Source organism: Thalassophryne amazonica, chromosome 16 (assembly GCF_902500255.1).
Source record: "Thalassophryne amazonica chromosome 16, fThaAma1.1, whole genome shotgun sequence".
Classification (NCBI taxonomy): Eukaryota; Metazoa; Chordata; class Actinopteri; order Batrachoidiformes; family Batrachoididae; genus Thalassophryne; species Thalassophryne amazonica.
Window position 1 is genome coordinate 8963567 of NC_047118.1, and position 27971 is coordinate 8991537.

The following is a 27971-nucleotide window of genomic DNA, read 5'->3' on the forward strand; positions in this document are numbered from 1 at the left end:
ACTGGTTGGGGCTGAGGGAGAGAACCAGGAAAAAGACATGCTGTGGAGGGGAGCAGAGATCGATCACTAATGATTAAATGCAGAGTGGTGCATACAGAGCAAAAAGAGAAAGAAACAGTGCATCATGGGTGATACTGTGTATGTGGAAAAAGTTTTAGATCTTTGAGTTCATCTCATACAAAATGGGAGCAAAACCAAAAGTGTTGCGTTTATATTTTTGTTGAGTGTATATTTATTAGATGAAAATCCAATCCAATGAGTCAGTTTTTTGAGTTGAAGGTGGTGATAAAATGCTATTTGCTGAATTTCTGCTTATAGGAAGCTGGAGCTCCTTCTTGTGTTTCCTAAACTATTCTTTTGTCAAAAGAAATTTGAAGTCCCGTTCACTTCCACGCCTATAGTTGTGGTTGAAAGTTTACATACACACATCGTCATCATAAATTTTGTACTTTTAATGGTCTCTTTGACCTGTTCTTTTGCCAGGGTGGAATGATTGTACAGTCATCGACTGTACAATCAGTCATCATTAATGACTTAAAAAAATAAACAAGAATTGTGGGCAAAAGTTTGAATTTATTCTGGATCTTCTCGAACCCACACAGGATCATAATTTTACATATAGGTTCAAATATATACATACATACATACATACATACATACACCCCTACTAATATTTGGTTAAATGTCTCTTAACAAGCTGCACCTCAATGAGGCACTTTTGGTAGCCATCAACAAGCTTCTGGCAAAAACATTCTTCTTGGCAGAATTGGTAGAGTTCATTTAAATTGGTTGGTCTCCTCCCACGGACACAGCTTTTCAACGTAGTCCTTAAATTTTCAATAAGGTTGTCGTCGGGGCTTTGGCAAGGCCATTCCAGAAGCTTAGTGTTAGCCTGTTCTATCTGACCTGAAACCAGTTTTGATGTGTTTGGGATCATTGTCCTGTTGGACCATCCAATTGTGGCCAAATTCCAACCATGTTGATTTGAGGTGACACTAAAAAACTTGTTGGTAGTCCTCCTTCTTCATTATTCTATCCACTGTGTGCAATGCACCAGTACCACTGGCAGCTAAACAGCCCCAAAGCATGATGCGACCACCACCAGGCTCGACAGTTGGTGCAGGTCAGGTTTGAAAGCCTCCTCCTTACTCCTCCAAACATACATCATGTCACTGTGACCATATAGCTCAGTTGTATTCTCGTCTGACCGTAACAATTATCTCCAGAAGGCATTTGGCTTATCCATGTGGGCAGCTGCAGATTTCAGTCTAGCTTGAAGGTGTTGATTTTGGAGCAGAGGCTTCTTTTGTTGGTCGGCAACCTCTTAATCAATGGTGATGTATAGGAATCCAAATGAAATCTGTATCTGTATATCTATACCTGAGGCCCATTGTTGCTTTTGCTTATCTTGAAGTCCACAGTGTGAAATGCAGAGTCTAACACTCCCACTGGACAGATCGCCAGTGTGACACAGGTTAACTCCCGAGCCAAGGCCTATGCCCATTTAAGGTAGGAGAACTGGGACAAAACATATGAAGTGTCCTGTCAGACAGACAGGCAGTATGATCGGGCATTGAACGCAGGTGTCCATATTGGTAGCCCAATGCCTTATCCCATTGATTTCCCTGTTCTCCAGAAACACATGTTCTACTGGAACGGTTGGGCTCAAGCTTAATTGCTCAGTCTTGGCATCTCCTAACCATCCAAACCTGGTGAAATTTCATTTGCTGTGCTCAAAACAGCCTCTGTTGTTGTTTTAATCCCATTTATACTTGTAATGCTATTAGTGGAGATGGTAGAAATGCTCCACTGCATATTCTGAGAGTTTGCAGTAGCTGCTGTACTATTAATTACCCATCTGGTACTGAGGCCCTATTCTGAAGCTTGTGTGAAAATACAGAGTTCCCACAGTAGTTTCCACTGAAGCTCATTTATTGAGGCGTCTATTGTTCTCTCTGCAATCATGTGGTCATGCATGGCGTTAGTTATGAGATGATGTATTGTAATAAGGAAGTGAAACCCCACAACCCTTTGTGTGTCTGTACTAAGTCACCAAATGCAATTTGTCGCAAATGTGGTAATGCACATGTTCACCCTTCACACATTTCTTACAAGCATTCACATCTTATATGCTTACATGCTAAAATTAAGCAAAATGGTAATTATTATTTTCCACTTATCCTGGTATGAATTTGGACTATTCAGAACTGTAAATTTAAAGCACACACCGAAGCAGCATTTGTATTATTCATCTTACATTTTCTTTGACAGTGTAACAGGTCAGGTCAGGGATCATCCACCAAACTATGGCACCACCTAGGTCCTGATTGGCAACCGATAAGGTAGACAAATGCATCTCCCAAAAATAGCTGTCATTCTGCCACAACCAGGTGATACGTGGGCATGCCCTTGGTCTTTTTCTTGACATTGAGGTTCCTTGATGATGTCGAGTAGAGCACTAAATGGCCATTGTGTCATCATAGTTGACATTCTCCCACAATGTAAATATGAGCAGTAACCCTTATCAGAGTGTCCAAAAGTAAATTTTCATTTGACATTTACAAGTTGTTTAAAAAAATAGCCCATTTGTATTCCTATTTCCATGCTACAGAGCACAGTTTGATTAATGTCTCACAGCCCCATTATGGCCATTGTGCCTTAAATGCTACAAAATGCTGTTCAAACTCCAATAGGACATCACAGTCTGATGAAGGTGTCCACATGTCTTCAGTACACTACAATAAACACACTAAAATGAGAATTCTCCACGTTTTAATTAGATTATTTCTCCAGTTATTACTTTGGTCATGTCCTTGGTCATGGTAGTGTCTTATTCAGAATTTTGGCTCAGTCTGATTAATATTGTAATATTACTGTCCATGTAAATATAGCTAATCATACAAAATGCTTTCTACCATCCCCAGCAGATTGTCTCATTACCATGGTGTATGTGTTGACATTTTCCTACCAATGAGTTGCCACCATCTTTAAGAAATGTCAGATATGCTTCGTATCCTCTAATACACAGGATATTTCATATACTTTATTGATGTATGGTTTATTTTAGGAGCAACACTAATCATACAGTCTAGTTAGTTTTTGTAAAAGACAAAAAAGCCCCCCCCCCCCCCCGCAAACACACACATACTTTGAAACAGAAAACTTATTTCATGTATAGAGTATAAAAACTACTGCAGACCATGATCGTGTTGCAGTGGGACACAAAGAACCTTGTCATTTTTGACATTATTATTATTAACGCTAAATGTGAGCACGTGTGTTGGATAAAATGTGATCTGATGAATGTTGCATCCAAATGTTTATTCTTCTTCAATTCTACAAGCAAGCATTTATTGATACATATATCAAGAAGTTTGTGCTCTACGTCTCCACCTATTCATCTATGTGAGGATCAACTGACCAGCTACAGGAAAAAAAACAAACAAAAAAAACAAAACACATGAAATAAGTGCATTTACAGCTCAAAGAACGTTCACTTTCAACTCATCTTTTTGCTCCTTTAAATCTTCACAAATTTTGCAAAGCTCACGTGAAATGTCGTGTTCTGCAGAAACGACCATTTGTGGTCATGCGTACAACAGAAAACTGCAGTAGCTGATTTGCAAAGTTTGGAAAAATAAAATCTGATTAAGCACAGAGAAGACCAGAGGTGCACACGGCGTGTGCACACCAGTTTAACGGAATAAAGGAAAAAGTTTTATTTTTGACACCAACATGATGAACTACATCACACTGAAAAACAAGAGAATGGGAAATTAAAGCTAAATACAGAGTTTATACACATCACAGCAGTTTTTGTTAGGCCAAAGGGGGGGAGGAGGAAGAGGAGGAGGAGAAGGAGGAGGAGGTATCGGCTTCAGGTGCACACAACCTGCTGATACAGAGAACCTACATTTCTGGTTCCGTGGGCTTTTTTCTACACATAGGGCAGAAGAAGAAGCAGAAAAAATGAGAAAGTTGAAGGAGTAAAACCTGTCATGAATTGTCTAAATAATAATAATAATAATGAGACAGTTTTAGCTTAGAAAAATAACTCTTATAAGATCTTTTTGACATGCAAATTATGACTGAACTGAACTGAATTAACAGCAAACAAAAAGTCTGAATATTGTAAAGAGAATCAGTCAGTAATGAAAAATCCCCCAAATTTCTGAAAATAAATTCAGAAGCAGTCAAGCAGTGTTTAATTATTTGGGGAAAATTAGAGGTAGCTTTACCTTTTATGGATTAATCTCAAAGAGGTCATTTGTCCACCATTTCTTCAGCAGGTCTACATGTCGCCGAGTGTCTTAAAACCCAGTATTGCAGTTTGGAAACACTGAGGTGATGCAGCCTAAAATAAACACATTTTCGGGGCTCCAGGAAATGCTTTAATGCTGCGGGTCCCAATCCCAGTCCTTGGGGAAACACTGCTTGAAGGCAAATGGAAATGCTCCTGGCCTTTAGAGGAGGGGCAACTTGTGTGTCATATGTCATGGAAGTCTAAAACAAGCCATGTCAGGCCTTAATCTTTGGCAACACAAGCGGCGTTTCTATAGATGGTGACAGAATTATGGGTAAAGGGGGTGGTGGTTTAAAACACTAGAAATAAGAAACTGTAAAAGTTGAAGGAGGCCTTGCTGGGGGAAGAGCCAGGACATGCTGAAGGGATTCTTGGGAATGCCTTATGGATCTCCTGGGAAGAGTTACAGGACTTGGTCTAGGATAGGGAAGTGTGGGATGAGCTGCTTGGCCTGGTGCCACCATAACCCAGACCTGGATAAGCGACAGAAAATGAAAGAATGAATGAAAGTTGATTTAAAAACAAATTTTCCTACATTTTTGGCAGAGGCCAAGAGAGGAAGCACCCATCAGTGAGTAGAATGAACAGATGAATGAGCCCCTCAATTCAATTCAATTTTATTTATATAGCGCCAAATCACAACAAACAGTTGCCCCAAGGCGCTTTATATTGTAAGGCAAGGCCATACAATAATTACGTAAAAACCCCAAAGGTCAAAACGACCCCCTGTGAGCAAGCACTTGGCGACAGTGGGAAGGAAAAACTCCCTTTTAACAGGAAGAAACCTCCAGCAGAACCAGGCTCAGGGAGGGGCAGTCTTCTGCTGGGACTGGTTGGGGCTGAGGGAGAGAACCAGGAAAAAGACATGCTGTGGAGGGGAGCAGAGATCAATCACTAATGATTAAATGCAGAGTGGTGCATACAGAGCAAAAAGAGAAAGAAACACTCAGTGCATCATGGGAACCCCCCAGCAGTCTAAGTCTATAGCAGCATAACTAAGGGATGGTTCAGGGTCACCTGATCCAGCCCTAACTATAAGCTTTAGCAAAAAGGAACGTTTTAAGCTTAATCTTAAAAGTAGAGAGGGTATCTGTCTCCCTGATCTGAATTGGGAGCTGGTTCCACAGGAGAGGAGCCTGAAAGCTGAAGGCTCTGCCTCCCATTCTACTCTTACAAACCCTAGGAACTACAAGTAAGCCTGCAGTCTGAGAGTGAAGCGCTCTATTGGGGTGATATGGTACTATGAGGTCCCTAAGATAAGATGGGACCTGATTATTCAAAACCTTATAAGTAAGAAGAAGAATTTTAAATTCTATTCTAGAATTAACAGGAAGCCAATGAAGAGAGGCCAATATGGGTGAGATATGCTCTCTCCTTCTAGTCCCCGTCAGTACTCTAGCTGCAGCATTTTGAATTAACTGAAGGCTTTTCAGGGAACTTTTAGGACAACCTGATAATAATGAATTACAATAGTCCAGCCTAGAGGAAATAAATGCATTAATTAGTTTTTCAGCATCACTCTGAGACAAGACCTTTCTAATTTTAGAGATATTGCGTAAATGCAAAAAAGCAGTCTTACATATTTGTTTAATATGCGCATTGAATGACATATCCTGATAAAAAATGACTCCAAGATTTCTCACAGTATTACTAGAGGTCAGGGTAATGCCATCCAGAGTAAGGATCTGGTTAGACACCATGTTTCTAAGATTTGTGGGGCCAAGTACAATAACTTCAGTTTTATCTGAGTTTAAAAGCAGGAAATTAGAGGTCATCCATGTCTTTATGTCTGTAAGATCAGATTAATGTTATCATGTTATTAATCTGTCTCCAGATTAAAAACATGATAATTCAAAAGCAATAAATGCTATCAATTTATAAATCTCTGGATTAAAAGGGCATATAACAAGGATAAACAGAACAAACTTGTGTTAACTTTGATCCATTAGCTCAAGAGAAAAAGCAAATTTGTTTTTTACTACACCATATCCTGCCATTTCCTAGCTTCTTGCAGGCAAGATGGAAATCAGGAGCAGGTGCTGTTTTTATCTTACATGTGGCTGAAATTTGATTGTCAATTTATTTTTTAAAGCCATTTCCACAATATGACCCCTTTAAGTTTTTAAATAACACATTTTTTTATATAAATCAATGAAATGTAAATGCAATACCACACAGATGTGTTTTCTTAACAGTGTCTAATTTTAAATCTTGCAGTCCAGTACATACTACCCTACTCCAAACCGACTAAACACAGGTTCAATGCAAATGGACAGAAAATCATGCAGCAGTTTCTAAAATGTGCTCAAACCTTTCAGGGGTGAAGAGTGAGTGCAAAAAGATTTTTAAACTTGCTATGCTGCCTTTCAACCACAAGATGGCAGGAAATGCATTCAAACAAAGAAGAAGCATTGAGCATGAATGTGCTGCAGGTCGTCATCTCAAAATCCAACCCGGTCCCTCAACATACTGTACAAAGTCATTCGAGTGCTTTTCAACGGGTCATTTGTGATCGAGGAGATAATTATTATTATTATTATTATCATCCTGTATAAAGAAGCTTTTTGTGGTGAAGGAGTCAGGTTAAAGGAGGCTTTGTTTTAAAGGGTATTTGTTCATTTTGACCTTTGCCCCCTCGTTATTAGGGCCAAACTGTTCTGAGGATCATTCCTCACCTCCTCATCTCACTGACAGATTCATCTGCGTCTCCTTCTGACTCCTTGTCCTCTCTGGAACTCTTCTGAGAGGAGTTCCAGCTTACTGGCTTAACTCACTTTGACTTTAATGGAAGCATACTATCCTTGGAACTTTGTTGATTTATTTTTATTTATTTGATGCAGGTCTCTCCCTCACTTATGCGTTCAGGTGTAAGACATTCATAAATTAACAGCACATTCTTTATCTGAGACCTGAAACTTATTTTCCTGATCTTCCCTCCAGATGTTTGCCCGACTAACTCTCTTAGTTACTCCCCCGACTGTTCTCCTCCGTCATTTCTACAGTTGTGCCCTTCTTCTCCTCCTCCTCTTCCTTCTCCTCTTCTTCTTCTTCTGCTTCTGCCATGTGGACCTTCTTCTCCCTCACACTGGAAAACTTGACTGACTGCTCAGTGGTGGATGTTGGTTGGTGATCTGAGGAGAAGAAGAGCGGAGTCAATTTTTTTTTTAGTTAAAGAGGTCTTTTTGTTCATAGTTTGTATATTTTTTAATTTGACAGAAAAATAATGTGTGGATTTTGTGTGAAACGTCTTAAATGTCCAAAAGTTCTACTTCTGTGCGGGTAGAAACTACCCTACAATAAGAAAAAATTTAACTTGAAACAATGCGTTTTAGATTTCCGTGACATATGTAACAGAAGTCCATGTTTGAGCTGGTGGTTGTGTTGTGAGACATGTCCACTGAGCTGGTATGTGACTTGTGTGACACATCCAGAATGTCTGTGATGCCATGGTGGGATTTCCCCTTTTCATGAGGATAGAGGGCGTGGCCAACTGCAGTGTTTTCCCATTTAAAACAACAGAGAAAAAGAAACTGGTCATTTCTTAGAGATGTTTTTATGATGCTTCTCCTCCTGTGATAATCTGTTGACAAAATTTCATAGTAGTACAACCCCTGGCAAAAATTATGGAATCACCAGCCTCGGAGGATGTTCATTCAGTTGTTTAATTTTGTAGAAAAAAGCAGATCACAGACATGACACAAAACTAAAGTCATTTCAAATGGCAACTTTCTGGCTTTAAGAAACACTATAAGAAATCAAGAAAAAAAGATTATGGTAGTCAGTAACGGTTACTTTTTTAGACCAAGCAGAGGAAAAAAATATGGAATCACCCTGTAAATTTTCATCCTCAAAACTAACACCTGCATCATATCAGATCTGCTCGTTGACATTGACCCTGTGCCATGACATTGACCCTACGTGTCTTCTTGCAAGGAATGTTTTCATAGTTTTGCTCTATGGCAAGATGCATTATCATCTTGAAAAATGATTTCATCATCCCCAAACATCCTTTCAGTTGTCCAAAATATCAACATAAACTTGTGCATTTATTGATGATGTAATGACAGCCATCTCCCCAGTGCCTTTACCTGACATGCAGCCCCATATCATCAATGACTGTGGAAATTTACATGTTCTCTTCAGGCAGTCATCTTTATAAATCTCATTGGAACGGCACCAAACAAAAGTTCCAGCATCATCACCTTGCCCAATGCAGATTCGAGATTCATGACTGAATATGACTTTCATCCAGTCATCCACAGTCCACGATTGCTTTTCCTTAGCCCATTGTAACCTTGTTTTTTGCTGTTTAGGTGTTAATGATGGCTTTCGTTTAGCTTTTCTGTATGTAAATCCCATTTCCTTTAGGCGGTTTCTTACAGTTCGGTCACAGACGTTGACTCCAGTTTCCTCCCATACATTCCTCATTTGTTTTGGTGTGCATTTTCGATTTTTGAGACATATTGTTTTAAGTTTTCTTTCTTGACGCTTTGATGTCTTCCTTGGTCTACCAGTATGTTTGCCTTTAACAACCTTCCCATGTTATTTGTATTTGGTCCAGAGTTTAGACACAACTGACTGTGAACAACCAACATCTTTTGCAACATTGCATGATGATTTACTCTCTTTTAACAGTTTGATAATCCTCTCCTTTGTTTCAGTTGACATCTCTCATGTCTGAGCCATGATTCATGTCAGTCCACTTGGTGCAACAGCTCTCCAAGGTGTGTTCACTCCTTTTTAGATGCAGACTAACGAGCAGATCTGATATGATGCAGGTGTTAGTTTTGGGGATGAAAATTTACAGGGTGATTCCATAATTTTTTCCTCAGAATTGAGTGATTCCATATTTTTTTCCTCTGCTTGGTCTAAAAAAGTAACCATTACTGACTGCCACAATCTTTTTTCTTGATTTCTTATAGTGTTTCTTAAAGCCAGAAAGTTGCCATTTGAAATGACTTTAGTTTTGTGTCATGTCTGTGATCTGCTTTTTTTCTACAAAATTAAACAACTGAATGAACATCCTCCGAGGCCGGTGATTCCATAATTTTTGCCAGGGGTTGTAGTACTAGTCAGTGGTGGGCACAGTTCAGCTAATCCGATAACAGATAATTATCGAAGCTAATGTTTTTGCTAGCGGATTAGCTTTTCAGATAAGTTTTAAAACCATCATTGGACCAATTATCTTCCGATAAATTTAATTCCGATAACTTTCAGTCCAACAACATTTTTTTGTTTTTTTTTTTGCTGGAAAAGTGAGCAAAGTTTAACAGTCAAAAATGTTTGTAAACCCTAAAATCAAACATTTTAGTCCATCTGTTGTGTGTTTGTAGCAGACTGGCTGCCCGTCACTTGCTGATGATGTCATCATTAAGTGCAAAACGGGATTGGCCGGTCGACGCCGGGAGCATTGTGGGTAGTGTAGTTCAAGTTCACTTTGGACGTTACGGTGAGTGAATCTGCCTGACACAAAAGCAAAACAGACTAATTTTAATGTTATTTTATTTCTTTGTGTCTGTAATTTAATCGCCAAGACTTGGTGGGGGAGAGGAGCTCTCATGGTGCAGCTGTGTGTGCAGAGGGACTTTTCTTCACATTTAGACACTGTTTTGGATTTTAAAAAGGACGCTTTATGTGGATTATTTATTCAGATGAATCCCACTGAAACTAACAGGTAAGAATTTATATTTACTACATGTATTTTACTCTGCCAATCAATGCATTAATGGACGTATTTCAGTTGTTTAACCCGCAGAGTTCAAAGCATGTGGAAAAAAGCGTCAGCTTTTTAGTTTGTAAATGACGGTGTATCTAATACCGAGGTAAACTGTTACTTCTAATACCGCGTTCACACCAGGCGCGACGTGAGCGACAGCAGCAACAGGTTGCCATGTAATCCCTATGGAAGGACGCATTTTGGCACCAAGCCGCACAGCACGACGCGATGGACACAAATGAAGCGATGCGAGTGAAGCAATTTTGAGGATTGGCGCATTTGTGGCATGATACTGCGTTGCGTCACATCATGTTGCCCTCCTCCCCAAGTTGAAAAATCTGAACTTTGTCGTCTTGTTGCGCAGCGATGACCAATCAGGGACTGAATATGTAGTGACGTGGAGATGTCTGGAGTTTGACTGAGTTGGATGTCCTGTCTCTGGTAGCCAGCCTGTGAGCAGGACTTATGTCCCTTTTGTCCTTTATTTCACAATTATGACAGAGTTTTTGGAGCGAGCAGCAGCCCCACAACAGGGAGAGCGGAGATTTTACTTTACGTGCGCGCGCGAGCGAATCGTCCATGAAGATTTTTTTATTAATTAACTACACAGATGTATAATAAAGCAAATGGTGACTGGCTTGTAAACACAATTATGACAGATTTTTGGGGAAGAGCGAAGAGCAGCCCCACAGCAAGCAGCGGAGGTTTTTTTTTCTTTTATGTGCGTGCGTGAGGGAATCGTCCGTGAAGATTATTTTATTAATTAACTACACAGGTGTATAATAAAGCAAATGGTGACTGGTTTCTAAACACAATTATGACAGAGTTTTTGGAGCAAGCAGCAGCCCCGCAGCAGGGGAAACGGAGGTTTTTTTTTATTGTTTACCTGTGCGCACGTGAACGGGACAGGAGGTCCTCAAACTGGGTCCTGCAGAGGCGGAAGGACCTCTGAAAGCGGCCGTCATCCAGATGCAGCTCCTGCACCAAATAATGATATTCCCCGAATTGGGAACGTCTCATGACGTTTGTAAGCTTTCCACAACAACTCGCTCCGTGTGTTCAAGGTCCGTCATGTTAACCTGACTGACAGCCTGAGCCGGCGAGTGAATGGAAGCTCTTCCTATTTGATGACGCACTGGGGCGAATTTTCACAGCGAAAGCAGAGTGACACACTGGGCGATGGTACTGCGTCCGTAGCCACGTGACCAACACAAATTTGTGGCGTCTGGTCGCGCCCGGTGTGAACGCGGCATAATGTGTTTTACTGCTTTTGAAAGATGATGACAGTGTTTGGAGTTTTATTTTTTTATTCATTCATTTTTCGTGCATTCTTATGTGTTTGTGATTCTTGAATTTCCTCAGCAGTGAAAAGTGAAAGTGAAACTGATTTATCAGAAACCGACAGTGTAATGTGATGTGGCCACGTCCGAATCGATACTAAAAGTTATCGGTTATCTGTAATAAAGATACATGTTTTAGCAGTTTCAGTTTCGCATCATAAAAGATAACTTTTCAGTTATCAGATTAATGGTTATCGAAGCTAACTTTGTGATTAGCTGTGTCCACCACTGGTAGTGGTGGTAGTAGTAGTAGTAATAGTAGTAACACAAACATTAATACAGTGGCACCAAATATAGTGGTGTTATATAACCACTTGAGCACCACAATGAATATGTGTGAGATGGTGACAAATGTTTCCATTGTTGAAACCTTGAACTACGGTTTGATAAAACTGTCCACCCATTTATTAATGATTTAATCATTTATTAATGATTATTTGTTTTTGGCATTTTGCATACGGCTAAGACGTTCATTCTAGGCAAAAGCCTGTCTGAGTTGCATAACTGACAAGTACGTATCTCTCTAAACAAACAAAATGTATTCTGTGCTCAATAAATGTATTTCCATATTTGCATTTTCATTTTATAAACATACAATAATATCATCTCTCATTCAGGGTGTTATTAACCTTATGTGTTCAGCCCAGAGAACAGAGATAAAGTTATCTGATCAGCACAAACTAATCAAATGTAGGAACTGATTAATCCATTCAAGGAAATAAATTGCATCTCATGCACACGCAGTAGCATTTCGAGTGCTCAATATTATGTCTGATTTATCTCTTTCACACCAGAGCTCTGCATGGACCACACAACCTGTTGCACAGCTTCCGATGTCCTCGTTTGCTGCTGTACATGGTGTGGAGATTGACACACAGTGCAATGCACATGGCATTATTCTGCTGTTCTTCTGCCATACAGCACACTTCTGCATTACAATAATACATTGATGATCCAGCAGTACCATCATGGAGAGTATATGCTGGCTTAGGTCTGCAACTTGTGCATGCACAGCAGGCAAAGGTATATAAGGTTCAACAGTTTTGCAAGAAAAGGGAGTAAACTACTATTCATTATTTTGTAGGTCACAAATAATACCTTGAAGTTGGGTTTTACAACTAGGTCTCATGTACATGATGCCCCAAAATCATTTGAGGGTGATTCTTTAACTACGGGCACTATTGGCCTTGTAGATGTAATTTCCACCACACCATTGCCTTACAATATAACGCGCCTTGGGGCAACTGTTTGTTGTGATTTGGCGCTATATACATGTGCTCTGATGTCACTGTTTATCTCCATAGAAACTACCCAAGCAATCTTTCATACAAACTGTTTAAAGGGACATTACAGTGTTGTGGTGGAAATTATGGCAATAGTGTGGGACAACTACATTTTGTTTAAAAAAAATCACAACAGTTGTATGACATTGAATACCCCAATTATGGTTTGATTATTTTACTGATATTTTATTCAGAGATATTTTAAAACATTAGAAAAAAACGTTTCTTTACCATTCATTTTTATCATTGAAGATCAAAAGTCTGGGTGTGGGACAAGCACAAAACGGCAATATTTGCATATAATGATGCTGAAAAACAGTGAAAAAGTCATCATAGACTACTAGAACAAATTTCTTAAAACACTTCCATTGTAAATATAACTATAAAAGTGTGACATTTCCCCTTTTTTCTGTTTTTCATTCAATATGATCAAAGGACATAATAAGTGCCCGTAGTCTAAGAATCACCCTTGACTCGAATTCTGCAACGGCTAATCTGAATTCTATTTTTCTTTTTCAGACATCAAGATATATGTGAGGAGTTTCTTCTGATGTAGTTTGAGACTGATCCAATGTGGATGCAGCTTACAATGCAGCAAAAAGGGAAACTGGTAGAACCCAACCCATGTCACATTTTCCTTTGGGGTTACTCAAAAGATAATTTCTCTATGCTGGCAACCCAAGAACACTTCAGGATCTAATGACGGCAATCACAAGATTTATCACAGCAATCCCTGCAGATGCGTGCCAGAGAGTTATTGGAAACTTTGCAGTCAGCTTGACTGAATGTCTGACCCACCGTGGTGCATATACTGAGCACATCTTGTGAACACCAAAACTCTTACAAACTGAGGTGAAATTAGAAATGAACACTAGAGATAAAATTCCCTGAGATATGCAATGACATATGACATTTATCATTATCCAAAAGTGTATAGATTTTCTATGGCTTTATTTTTGTGGCACTTTTTTGGGACACCCTGTATTTGTCAGCCTTCAGGTGGTGATGACATCACTAAAAACAAGATAACAGAAATTTGTGTTATTATTGTTATTCTAATCCCAACCCTAAAGTGCATTTCTGAACAGTAAATGTGAAATGCACATTGACCATGCACATGAAAATTCACAGGAATATGCACAAAATATCAAATTTTAATTTTGACATGATATCATGCAAAACACAATGATGCTGCACCAGTGCAGTGATTCTAACATCTGTCTGCTGAATATCTGTTTTAAATGCACCTGCTGAACTGTCATCTTGCAGAAAAGGTGCATTAAATGACCACTTTAAGCATTTTTGGCTTAAGTTGTTCTGCACTTAATGCTGTAATAAAAGCTCATTTCCTGGTGTGATCAGAGTGGTGAGCAGAGTATTTAAAACTGTGTGGAATTCGGTACGATTACATTAATAAATTTCTCTGTTCACTTCTAAGTTGCTCAACAATTCTCAATTTCAGAACAAGACTCTATAAATTTCTCAATGAAAGAAGTGATACTTCTAAATACCAAAGTGCAACTGATCAGTTTAATTCATCTTATGTTCATCTTCTTTGTTTTATCTCAGACTCAACTCTGTTGCAAAAAGATGAGCTGCGTTCAAAGTTGCCACTGTTTGAACACTTTGATTTTCAGCCGAATCCCACAAAGGGATTTATTGAAACAGTCTGTCATCTGGGCCGACACGCCGGTGATTTGGAATCAAAAGCCAGCATGCTTATGTGATGTAACAGAGATTAAAAACTCATAAATTGGTACAAAGAAAAAAACAAACAAAACAATACAGAGGCTCAACTTGAGATTTGTGTACTATTTTGTTTTGATAAGCTCAACATTGCACAGATGTTTCATTGCAGCTCATGACCCAGATACTGGAAAAAGGTTTTATACTCTGCATTCATACATAATGAAGCAGTTGTAGCAGAGCGGCACAATCACAGCAGCTTTATTGTGCACTGACAGCTTGCTCTCTCTGCCTGACCTCCCTGCCGGGTGCAGGGGTCAGACTGGGACCTGTGGGTGGCTTCATTGGACCCTCTGACGGGTCTGAGGCATAAAATCGAGAACCACGAGCACAGAACTGCACCTGAGCTGCTGATTGGCCCACAGAGGAGCTTACTTCCTGCACATTACCCAGAACTCCGCAATTAGATGTTTGCAGAGAGAAAAAAAAAACTTTTTTTTTAATTGCATGTGTTATTTGAGGAGGTTATTTAAGTGCAAATTGAAGAATAAGTGCAGGCTGTGAAGTATCATCATGTGTTTTACGGGTTATCTGTTGTCTAATTATGTCTGCTTGTACCTGCAACGTATTACTTTTTTCCCCTGCCATATCTGCAGTAAGTTAATTCAGTGTGTTTGCCTGGCTGTCATAGTTTTTAATTATATAGAGGGATCATCCACTGCACAGCAGCACCTATGTTCAAACCTGAGGTGGGTGATTCTTAGACTACGGGCACTTATTATGTCCTTTGATCATATTGTATAAAAACAGAAAAAAAGGGGAAATTTCACACTTTTATAGTTATCTTTACATTTACAAGGCCAATAGTGCCGTAGTTAAAGAATCACCCAGGTGTCGTGGTGGTGGGCACCTGGACAATTCTTTCTTCAGGATGACCATTGTCTATTGTTGTCAATGGAGCTTGAGAAACTCCATGCCGCAGTGGCAGCACCATCTGAGATGTGAAGATCTGGTATTGGCCAGATCTCAGTGGGTGGATGTCGCTGCTTGTGGTCTGTTCACCTCTGTGGTTGGAGATCTGATTGAGTGGCAGTTGCTTCCAGTGGTGTCAGATGTCACATTTGTCTTCGAGCGTATTATAAAGTTCAGACTCAGTGGTCTGACGGCTCACTGTTCCTTGACTTTGCAAAAAGGATGGGGCACCTACGAGCTGTTGGATGGTTGTTGGTCACTGGTTTAGACATCCAGAGTCACACCACTTTACATGGTATTTTAATACCAGCACTGCAGCCAAGGAGACTGACCATGGAGAAAGTGCTGGAGATTTCTACAGATCCGTCTAGTCTACTGAAGTGCCCAGTTTATGAACTATGGTGACAGACTTGTCTTAGTTTCTTTGAGGATTCATTTCAAGTCTTGCAGACTGCTGTCTGCTCAGTCAGTCTCAAAATCAGAGTATCTCTCAGGAACCTGGCTGAAGGACTTGCAGATATGGACACAATGTAGGAGTTCTTCCATTACTAGATCACACAAGTTGCTGGGGATTGTACTGGAGTCACCAATGTCTATACGAGGAGATGTTTCAAACCTGAAGGCACTCTGAATATCATCTAGAGACATCCTTGAGCATGGCTTGATGAAAACTCCAGGTGGTATGGAGCTGGGAAAGTAGGTTGTGGTGGCTCTGATAGCAGACAAGGAGGCTTTTGTTTGAGCAATCTGTAATCAGGTGACTCACCAGTTCTGGTTTGTGACCCTAGGCTTGATTTCAAAGCTATAACGTTACTTTGCTCCTACAGACCTACACTTTGTCCCACCTTGCCTGTGCTGCACAGTCCCATTGGGTTTGAACATCATTTATATTGTATTAATTAATTATGCATGTGTGCATGGGTATACATTGCCCCCTCCAATGTCTTTTTTTACTCTTAGTAAGGCAACAAAATAAGATCTTGGATAGACCAGATAGCTCAGTGAGATAAGGAGTTGGACTACCAAAATGGAGACCTGAATTTGATTCCTACCAGTTTACCTGCTACCTTGGACACTTCATCTGCAAAGCCTCAGTCCAACCAGCTGTAAATGGTTACCAGGTGGAGTTGTCGAGTCTCATCTGCTTCATCCTACCAAATCTTGAGATAAACACTAGCACCAATGGGCCTCAGGGCCTATATGGGGCTCACTTCATTTTCTAGCTATTCGTATGGGTGGCAGATGGAGGGATGGGTTGAATCTGTGAAACATGGGTGATTCTTAGACTACAGGCACTTATTATGTAGTTGTCCCACACTATTGCCGTAATTTCCACCACAACACTGTAATGTCCCTTTAAACAGTTTGTATGAAAGATTGTTTGGGTAGTTTCTATGGAGATAAACAGTGACATCAGAGCACATGTATATAGCGCCAAATCACAACAAACAGTTGCCCCAAGGCACTTTATATTGTAAGGCAATGGTGTGGTGGAAATTACATTTACAAGGCCAATAGTGCCCGTAGTTAAAGAATCACCCACATATTATGTGAAGTTAGAATATTTGATAAAATGAGTTATTTAAAAAGCTTCTGTGTACTACTAACATGATCTATTGGACTTGGATGTATCACAGTGTGCAGAGTGCACAGGATGTGCATCAGCTCTCTAACATCTTTTATTCTAAATTTATTCCAATCTCACAATGCAGTCTGGTGGCAGTTCATGATGTCATCACATAAAGTGATCTTATCTATTACATCATGATACTCTCATGAAATGTGGTAGATTTTCGTGATGGTATCGTGATCTCATAGATCACTGTGGGGTGTCAGGGTTTGGGTTAGACTGCCACATCACGAATATCTACTACATTTCATGATGGCATCACATTCTAATACCATGAGACACGGCTGCAATCTCGACATCAAGGCTGATGATGGTTGAGTGTGAAATTTGAAAGAGATAATTGAAATTAAATGCAGTTTCAAAGGATTTCGAGGTAAATTTTCAAAGTATACCCCACACAACAAAGGTGCTTAGTGTTAGTTTTTTCCCCTGCTGCCATGATGTGCACTGTCAGCAGAGCGCGTCCCTCTCACCAACAGCTTTGGTGGGAGATGTGTCCTCTCCCTCCTTCCTCTGCCACTGGTCCTCATACTCCTCCCCTTCACAAGGGTCTTCCAAAGGAGGGTGGACACCTAGGTTCTGCATGTGTGCTTCAGCCATCTTCTGTACAGCTGCACATGGGTTAACACAGCACATGGAGGGGGACGCAGGGACACAGACACAGGGACATAAACACAAGGATAGAGGGATATGTTGTTCCGGTTTTACCACGCTTTTACACTGAGTCCTGATCATGCCTCATAGGGTTGGGTTTTTTTTTTTTGTTTTTTTGAGTATGTGCCAGACAGGCTAGAAGCCAATTAAACACACGCATCAACAAACAGACAGGCAGACAGCCACAACAAAACACCATCACCACAATGATTTAACCCCCCCAGGAGAGCCTCTGTTGTTTTCTATCCTTTTTTTCCTCACCTGTCTTACCCATCTACTTTTTGTACCCTTGCCTCTCTCTGTGTGTGTGTGTGTGTGTGTGTGTGTGTGTGTGTGTGTGTGTGTGTGTGTGTGTGTGTGTGTGTGTGTGTGTGTGTGTGTGTGTGTGTGTGTGTGTGTGTGTGTGTGTGTGTGTGTGTAGCAGTCTGAATGAGTAAAGGTCACTCCAGTTGCGGTTCTACACCATGTCGCCTGGGAAGGGTGTTCCAGGGCAGGGCCAGATGCACGAAAAACTGTTGAGCCCCCCAAAATACATTTTCTTCACTGTTTGCATTAAGAGGCTTGCAATCATGGAGGTTGGGTTGAATCATGACTAAATCTGTGTGTACAAGCAAATGCAGGAATGCGCATACACATTCCTTTTGCCAGAGTTGCAAAGCTGTGGGCACACATGGATCTCCCTTATAAATTTCAATCATTATAGAAGCGTACTTGCTGTTCACACCCTTCTTTTCCATGAATGGACACAGACGCTCCCTCGGAGAATCAGTTGCATTTTAAAGCTGTCTGTATCGGTAACTCAAAGGATGGATGAGTTCTGTCACCCAGCAGAGAAAAAGAAAAAGCACAAACGAAGCACAGTTACACTGAATGTGAATGTGAGAGTCAGTTTAGAGGTGGAGAAAAGGAAATGTGTTTCATTTGTTGCTGTCAGGTGTCAAAAGTTACCGAACGCAATAAAAGAATGAGGTGATCAACTCGAGTGCAGTGCACGGTTGCAAATATTAACATAAATAACAAGGAGGCTGTTCAAATTTAGTACACACTGAATTATTCAGTTTGTAAATGTTAAATTTTTACTAACAGAAATAATATTTTTATGATAATAAGAAAAGATATTTCTATGATGCTGACTACTTAGCTTTACAATAAATTATGTCACTTTTTTTTTAGCTGTACGTTATGTCAGGCTTGAGTCACTCTGAAAAATGTGTACGGCCCGTCAGAAGAGTGTAAGAGGCGTGCACATTCTCACCACCAGTTCTTCTTGAATAAATTCTAATTGACATGTGGAAAAATATATAAGACTTAATTAGCAAGATATCTTAAGAATGCTTAATGAGACTTGGATGAAAACTAGGCCTATAGATGGGAGGAAGTGTTGATCGGTCAAGAATTCAAGTCAGATCAAGGTCAGGTTTTCATGCCCCATGTTAATATCGGAAAATGGCTAATTTATATAAATGAGTTGATAGTAGAGAAGCTTGAATTGAGCTATTTTATTGTTAGGAGCACTGACGTGACTGTAAGGTGGGTGCTTTCACTGCAAAAACTGTCCCTCTTAAAAAAAGCCAAATAATGTGAAATCTCGTTAAATTGTTTTGTATTAAGAAAAAAAAAATCTGTCAATGGGGTAAGAAAAACTGACTTGGTTAGAATTCTCAAACCTAGCAAAATGTCTAGGCACTGAATAATCAAAACATGCCTTAAAACTAGACAGAATTCTTATTTTAAGATTAGCCCCTGTCTTAGGGCCCTGTTCCACTGGCATTTAGGAGGATTTGCGCATGAAATCAATCAATCAATCAATTTTTTTATATAGCGCCAAATCACAACAAACAGTTGCCCCAAGGCGCTTTATATTGTAAGGCAAGGCCATACAATAATTATGTAAAACCCCAACGGTCAAAATGACCCCCTGTGAGCAAGCACTTGGCGACAGTGGGAAGGAAAAACTCCCTTTTAACAGGAAGAAACCTCCAGCAGAACCAGGCTCAGGGAGGGGCAGTCCTCTGCTGGGACTGGTTGGGGCTGAGGGAGAGAACCAGGAAAAAGACATGCTGTGGAGGGGAGCAGAGATCGATCACTAATGATTAAATGCAGAGTGGTGCATACAGAGCAAAAAGAGAAAGAAACAATGCATCATGGGAACCCCCCAGCAGTTTACGTCTATAGCAGCATAACTAAGGGATGGTTCAGGGTCACCTGATCCAGCCCTAACTATAAGCTTTAGCAAAAAGGAAAGTTTTAAGCCTAATCTTAAAAGTAGAGAGGGTGTCTGTCTCCCTGATCTGAATTGGGAGCTGGTTCCACAGGAGAGGAGCCTGAAAGCTGAAGGCTCTGCCTCCCATTCTACTCTTACAAACCCTAGGAACTACAAGTAAGCCTGCAGTCTGAGAGCGAAGCGCTGTATTGGGGTGATATGGTACTACGAGGTCCCTAAGATAAGATGGGACCTGATTATTCAAAACCTTATAAGTAAGAAGAAGAATTTTAAATTCTATTCTAGAATTAACAGGAAGCCAATGAAGAGAGGCCAATATGGGTGAGATATGCTCTCTCCTTCTAGTCCCCGTCAGTACTCTAGCTGCAGCATTTTGAATTAACTGAAGGCTTTTTAGGGAACTTTTAGGACAACCTGATAATAATGAATTACAATAGTCCAGCCTAGAGGAAATAAATGCATGAATTAGTTTTTCAGCATCACTCTGAGACAAGACCTTTCTGATTTTAGAGATATTGCGTAAATGCAAAAAAGCAGTCCTACATATTTGTTTAATATGCGCTTTGAATGACATATCCTGATCAAAAATGACTCCAAGATTTCTCACAGTATTATTAGAGGTCAGGGTAATGCCATCCAGAGTAAGGATCTGGTTAGACACCATGTTTCAAAGATTTGTGGGGCCAAGTACAATAACTTCAGTTTTATCTGAGTTTAAAAGCAGGAAATTAGAGGTCATCCATGTCTTTATGTCTGTAAGACAATCCTGCAGTTTAGCTAATTGGTGTGTGTCCTCTGGCTTCATGGATAGATAAAGCTGGGTATCATCTGCGTAACAATGAAAATTTAAGCAATACCGTCTAATAATACTACCTAAGGGAAGCATGTATAAAATGAATAAAATTGGTCCTAGCACAGAACCTTGTGGAACTCCATAATTAACTTTAGTCTGTGAAGAAGATTCCCCATTTACATGAACAAATTGTAATCTATTAGACAAATATGATTCAAACCACCGCAGCTCAGTGCCTTTAATGCCTATGGCATGCTCTAATCTCTGTAATAAAATTTTATGGTCAACAGTATCAAAAGCAGCACTGAGGTCTAACAGAACAAGCACAGAGATGAGTCCACTGTCCGAGGCCATAAGAAGATCATTTGTAACCTTCACTAATGCTGTTTCTGTACTATGATGAATTCTAAAACCTGACTGAAACTCTTCAAATAGACCATTCCTCTGCAGATGATCAGTTAGCTGTTTTACAACTACCCTTTCAAGAATTTTTGAGAGAAAAGGAAGGTTGGAGATTGGCCTATAATTAGCTAAGATAGCTGGGTCAAGTGATGGCTTTTTAAGTAATGGTTTAATTACTGCCACCTTAAAAGCCTGTGGTACATAGCCAACTAACAAAGATAGATTGATCATATTTAAGATCGAAGCATTAAATAATGGTAGGGCTTCCTTGAGCAGCCTGGTAGGAATGGGGTCTAATAAACATGTTGATGGTTTGGATGAAGTAACTAATGAAAATAACTCAGACAGAACAATCTGAGAGAAAGAGTCTAACCAAATACCGGCATCACTGAAAGCAGCCAAAGATAACGATACGTCTTTGGGATGGTTATGAGTAATTTTTTCTCTAATAGTTAAAATTTTGTTAGCAAAGAAAGTCATGAAGTCATTACTAGTTAAAGTTAATGGAATACTCAGCTCAATAGAGCTCTGACTCTTTGTCAGCCTGGCTACAGTGCTGAAAAGAAACCTGGGGTTCTTATTTTCTTCAATTAGTGATGAGTAGAAAGATGTCCTACTTTTACGGAGGGCTTTTTTATAGAGCAACAGACTCTTTTTCCAGGCTAAGTGAAGATCTTCTAAATTAGTGAGACGCCATTTCCTCTCCAACTTACGGGTTATCTGCTTTAAGCTACGAGTTTGTGAGTTATACCACGGAGTCAGGCACTTCTGATTTAAAGCTCTCTTTTTCAGAGGAGCTACAGCATCCAAAGTTGTCTTCAATGAGGATGTAAAACTACTGACGAGATACTCTATCTCACTTACAGAGTTTAGGTAGCTACTCTGCACTGTGTTGGTATATGGCATTAGAGAACATAAAGAAGGAATCATATCCTTAAACCTAGTTACAGCGCTTTCTGAAAGACTTCTAGTGTAATGAAACTTATTCCCCACTGCTGGGTAGTCCAGCAGAGTAAATGTAAATGTTATTAAGAAATGATCAGACAGAAGGGAGTTTTCAGGGAATACTGTTAAGTCTTCTATTTCCATACCATAAGTCAGAACAAGATCTAAGATATGATTAAAGTGGTGGGTGGACTCATTTACTTTTTGAGCAAAGCCAATAGAGTCTAATAATAGATTAAATGCAGTGTTGAGGCTGTCATTCTCAGCATCTGTGTGGATGTTAAAATCGCCCACTATAATTATCTTATCTGAGCTAAGCACTAAGTCAGACAAAAGGTCTGAAAATTCACAGAGAAACTCACAGTAACGACCAGGTGGACGATAGATAATAACAAATAAAACTGGTTTTTGGGACTTCCAATTTGGATGGACAAAACTAAGAGTCAAGCTTTCAAATGAATTAAAGCTCTGTCTGGGTTTTTGATTAATTAATAAGCTGGAATGGAAGATTGCTGCTAATCCTCCGCCCCGGCCCGCGCTACGAGCATTCTGGCAGTTAGTGTGACTCGGGGGTGCTGACTCATTTAAACTAACATATTCATCCTGCTGTAACCAGGTTTCTGTAAGGCAGAATAAATCAATATGTTGATCAATTATTATATCATTTACCAACAGGGACTTAGAAGAGAGAGACCTAATGTTTAATAGACCACATTTAACTGTTTTAGTCTGTGGTGCAATTGAAGGTGCTATATTATTTTTTCTTTTTGAATTTTTATGCTTAAATAGATTTTTGCTGGTTATTGGTGGTCTGGGAGCAGGCACCGTCTCTACGGGGATGGGGTAATGAGGGGATGGCAGGGGGAGAGAAGCTGCAGAGAGGTGTGTAAGACTACAGCTCTGCTTCCTGGTCCCAACCCTGGATAGTCACGGTTTGGAGGATTTAAGAAAATTGGCCAGATTTCTAGAAATGAGAGCTGCTCCATCCAAAGTGGGATGGATGCCGTCTCTCCTAACAAGACCAGGTTTTCCCCAGAAGCTTTGCCAATTATCTATGAAGCCCACCTCATTTTTTGGACACCACTCAGACAGCCAGCAATTCAAGGAGAACATGCGGCTAAACATGTCACTCCCGGTCTGATTGGGGAGGGGCCCAGAGAAAACTACAGAGTCCGACATTGTTTTTGCAAAGTTACACACCGATTCAATGTTAATTTTAGTGACCTCCGATTGGCGTAACCGGGTGTCATTACTGCCGACGTGAATTACAATCTTACCAAATTTACACTTAGCCTTAGCCAGCAGTTTCAAATTTCCTTCAATGTCGCCTGCTCTGGCCCCCGGAAGACAATTGACTATGGTTGCTGGTGTCGCTAACTTCACATTTCTCAAAACAGAGTCGCCAATAACCAGAGTTTGATCCTCGGCGGGTGTGTCGACGAGTGGGGAAAAACGGTTAGAAATGTGAACGGGTTGGCGGTGTACACGGGGCTTCTGTTTAGAACTACGCTTCCTCCTCACAGTCACCCAGTCGGCCTGCTTTCCCGGCTGCTCGGGATCTGCCAGGGGGTAACTAACGGCGGCTAAGCTACCTTGGTCCGCACCGACTACAGGGGCCTGGCTAGCTGAAGAATTTTCCACGGTGCGGAGCCGAGTCTCCAATTCGCCCAGCCTGGCCTCCAAAGCTACGAATAAGCTACACTTATTACAAGTACCATTACTGCTAAAGGAGGCCGAGGAATAACTAAACATTTCACACCCAGAGCAGAAAAGTGCGGGAGAGACAGGAGAAGCCGCCATGCTAAATCGGCTAAGAGCTAGTAGCTACGCTAAGCTAGCGGATTCCTAAAAACACGCAAAGTGAATAATGTGTAAATAATTTAGAGGTGATTCAGCAGAGGGAGTGCTTTAGTTAAGGCACGTAAAGATTACACTGGGAAACAAATCGTAATCTAGATAACTAGATCAATCTAACTGCGCAGATTAAACAGCTAACAGATACAGAAAAACACCGCTGTGCTCCGGAACAGGAAGTGATACAATACCGCAGTGAGAGCCAACCACCAGGAGACAAAAAAATGAGGAGACAAAAGCTGAGCGTCCACAACAAAGGTGGGCGGAAATGATCAGCGAATACATGAGGAAGAAAAGCGGATATAACAGGGAACAGAAGCGAAGGTGACCGCGGAGGCGCCCCCATGAGGGGCACAGCAGCCGTGAAGCACTCGCTTCATCCGTGCCCACTCTGTCTGCATTAGAGGATGACATTTTTCGGGAATTCCCGTGGGTCACGTGATTCCTGCAGGATTCCCGCGGGATGGGAGTCAAAATTTTATCAATCCCGTGATTGGGATGGGAATAAAAATGAACGGGAGCGGGCAGGAGCGGGAATGCCAAAAATAGATGATGATTTTCATCTATTTAATGCCGCGTTCACACCGGGCGATCAGACGCTACAAATTCGCGGGGGTCGCGTGTCGACGGACGCGCCTCCTTCACCCGGTGTGTCGCTCTGCTTTTGCTGTGAAAATCCACTCCCGTGTCATGCTCTAGTCTGCATGCGCGACATACCATTTGCGACCGTGATGTGGCCGTGCTGGGCACGCGTCATATCTGTTTTGCACGCTGTCCCGGTCCTCTGCCAAGCCGTGCCAACCCGTTGGTTGCGGATATCACCGGATGACAGGGGATATGCGGCGCGTTGGTTGTGTATGTCCTGCGTATGTCTTCAGTATGTGTCCAGGCAGTGATGCGGATCTCATCCGCAGCAGGATCTTTGAGCTGCTCAAAAATCCTGGCTGCGGACATGCGTGCTTCTGCGGATGATCACATACGTGTTCAGATGGCGGCCGACTCATACAGGAATGTTACACGGTTACTGCGGTTGTTTGGCAGATGTGGGCCACTTTTGTGCACATTCCATCCGCAAATCCCCCTAAATGCCAGTGGGACAGGGCCCTTAAAATAAGGAAAACAGTCTTGTTCCTTTGCTTGGATGATTTGCCTTTCCTTATTACTGGTTAAATACAGCTTGATATTAGCTGGAAAAACTTATTAAGAAAAAGTGAGATACATTTTCCCAAAATAAGACATTTTCTTATGTAAAAAATGCTTGACAAGATTATTTTTCTACTTAGACAAAAATTAAGTCAAATTTTCTTTAAACTAGTCTTTTTTTTACTTTCTTAGATATCAGTTTTTGCAGTGCTCTCATACAGTTATACTTGTTTTTAAAATTAAATCAAATCAATTTTATTTATATAGCGCCAAATCACAACAAACAGTTGCCCCAAGGCGCTTTATATTGTAAGGCAAGGCCATACAATAATTACGTAAAAACCCCAACGGTCAAAACGACCCCCTGTGAGCAAGTACTTGGCAACAGTGGGAAGGAAAAACTCCCTTTTAACAGGAAGAAACCTCCAGCAGAACCAGGCTCAGGGAGGGGCAGTCTTCTGCTGGGACTGGTTGAGGCTGAGGGAGAGAACCAGGAAAAAGACATGCTGTGGAGGGGAGCAGAGATCAATCACTAATGATTAAATGCAGAGTGGTGCATACAGAGCAAAAAGAGAAAGAAACACTCAGTGCATCATGGGAACCCCCCAGCAGTCTAAGTCTATAGCAGCATAACTAAGGGATGGTTCAGGGTCACCTGATCCAGCCCTAACTATAAGCTTTAGCAAAAAGGAAAGTTTTAAGCCTAATCTTAAAAGTAGAGAGGGTGTCTGTCTCCCTGATCTGAATTGGGAGCTGGTTCCACAGGAGAGGAGCCTGAAAGCTGAAGGCTCTGCCTCCCATTCTACTCTTACAAACCCTAGGAACTACAAGTAAGCCTGCAGTCTGAGAGCGAAGCGCTCTATTGGGGTGATATGGTACTATGAAGTCCCTAAGATAAGATGGGACCTGATTATTCAAAACCTTATAAGTAAGAAGAAGAATTTTAAATTCTATTCTAGAATTAACAGGAAGCCAATGAAGAGAGGCCAATATGGGTGAGATATGCTCTCTCCTTGTAGTCCCTGTCAGCACTCTAGCTGCAGCATTTTGAATTAACTGAAGGCTTTTCAGGGAACTTTTAGGACAACCTGATAATAATGAATTACAATAGTCCAGCCTAGAGGAAATAAATGCATGAATTAGTTTTTCAGCATCACTCTGAGACAAGACCTTTCTAATTTTAGAGATATTGCGTAAATGCAAAAAAGCAGTCTTACATATTTGTTTAATATGCGCATCGAATGACATATCCTGATCAAAAATGACTCCAAGATTTCTCACAGTATTACTAGAGGTCAGGGTAATGCCATCCAGAGTAAGGATCTGGTTAGACACCATGTTTCTAAGATTTGTGGGGCCAAGTACAATAACTTCAGTTTTATCTGAGTTTAAAAGCAGGAAATTAGAGGTCATCCATGTCTTTATGTCTGTAAGACAATCCTGCAGTTTAGCTAATTGGTGTGTGTACTCTGGGTTCATGGATAGATAAAGCTGAGTATCATCTGCGTAACAATGAAAATTTAAGCAATGCCATCTAATAATATTGCCTAAGGGAAACATGTATAAAGTGAATAAAATTGGTCCTAGCACAGAACCTTGTGGAACTCCATAATTAACCTTAATCTGTGAAGAAGAATTCCCCATTTACATGAACAAATTGTAATCTATTAGATAAATATGATTCAAACCACCGCAGCGCAGTGCCTTTAATACGTATGGCATGCTCTAATCTCTGTAATCAAATTTTATGGTCAACAGTATCAAAAGCAGCACTGAGGTCTAACAGAACAAGCACAGAGATGAGTCCACTGTCAATAGTGAGACCCCTCGGCTGCTCCTTTGCAGTTGCCACTGCAGATCCAATAGCTTGTGTCATAGTGACCACTTCTCTCTTGTTGCTGAAAAATGTCCACTGTGATTGAAAATGATTGGCATCTGGTCGCTTTGCCTCTGTCTCTTGATGTTAATGTGACCACAGGGTGATCGGGAGTCCTAATAATGCTTGACGGGATTGTAATCAATGCTGTCAGAAGGCCCTCTGGAAAAAACTATGCATGTTGATTTGGCAGACGTTTTGTCCCGGATGCCCTTCCTGGCGCAACTCCACATTTCATAGATAAATGTGGCAGGGGTGGGGTTTGAACCGGGAACCTTCTACACTGAAACTAAGCACACACACTGGTCTTAAGATGCTCAGCTGCACACTTGGAGCACTTTGGACATAAGAAACTTGCTCAAGGGTACCTTAATGATCGCAAGGGATTAACAAGTGACACATTTTCCTACTTGGTCAATGGATTTTATTTATGGCCCACTGAAATATCTTTTTTGACCTTTGACTCCAAGGAAATGACCTCATGACTTCCTCCCTCATATCTCAGTTACAGTCCAGCAGAATTTCTCAGTTGAAGAAAGAAACTTACAGAAAAGTAAAGCATAACACTTGAATATCTATTTTTTGGTTTATAATAACAGAAGAGCTCTTGACGGAATTCTGTCATACCTGCATTAATGGCAAATGCTCACCAGGTGGAGCTATTGCTCCATTTCAAAAACCTTCAGTACAGGCTACTGTGTTACATGATGTCAAGCCCGTTGCTTATAGAAGCAGATAATACAGACTGTAAAAACTAATTAATTAACTAATTGTTAAACTAATTTGACACCAAATTCAAGCTAATACAGCTGAGGTGCAACATGCAACTTAGCAGATCCTGCACGACCAGAAAAATGTTCTTCTTGATGAATAACTGAGGCAAAGCCCTTTGACATACGTTAAGATATGAAACATGGTTGACAAGCTATAAGAGAAACACTTGAGCACGGAGGCGGGGACAGTGGAGGCTGATTCATACGGTGAGACAGAGTGAGACGGGCGCTTCCAGAGCTATTTTCAGAGTCTTACTGTTATTTCACTCACATGGCAGAGGGATTTGGACAGCAGAGAGCAGTGGATTTGGCTTTGAGACAGAAAACAGGAGATGGAAAGAAGGCGAGAGCTTCTGGTGTGGGAGGAGGAGGTGGCT

General features: G+C 40.7%; 1 protein-coding gene across 2 annotated transcripts in view; it reads right to left on the bottom strand.

The window, feature by feature from the left end:
- Positions 1-6096: 6096 nt before the first annotated feature.
- ppp1r1b (protein phosphatase 1, regulatory (inhibitor) subunit 1B) overlaps positions 6097-27971 on the bottom strand; it is a 93724-nt gene continuing 71849 nt past the window's right edge. For both annotated transcript variants that reach the window (XM_034190197.1, XM_034190196.1), the window contains exons 4-5: positions 17404-17541; positions 6097-7434 (exon numbers count right to left, since the gene is read on the bottom strand). In XM_034190197.1, coding sequence (XP_034046088.1) covers positions 7265-7434; positions 17404-17541 — 308 coding nt within the window. In that variant the 3' untranslated portion in view covers positions 6097-7264. The remainder of the gene's footprint in view (positions 7435-17403; positions 17542-27971) is intronic.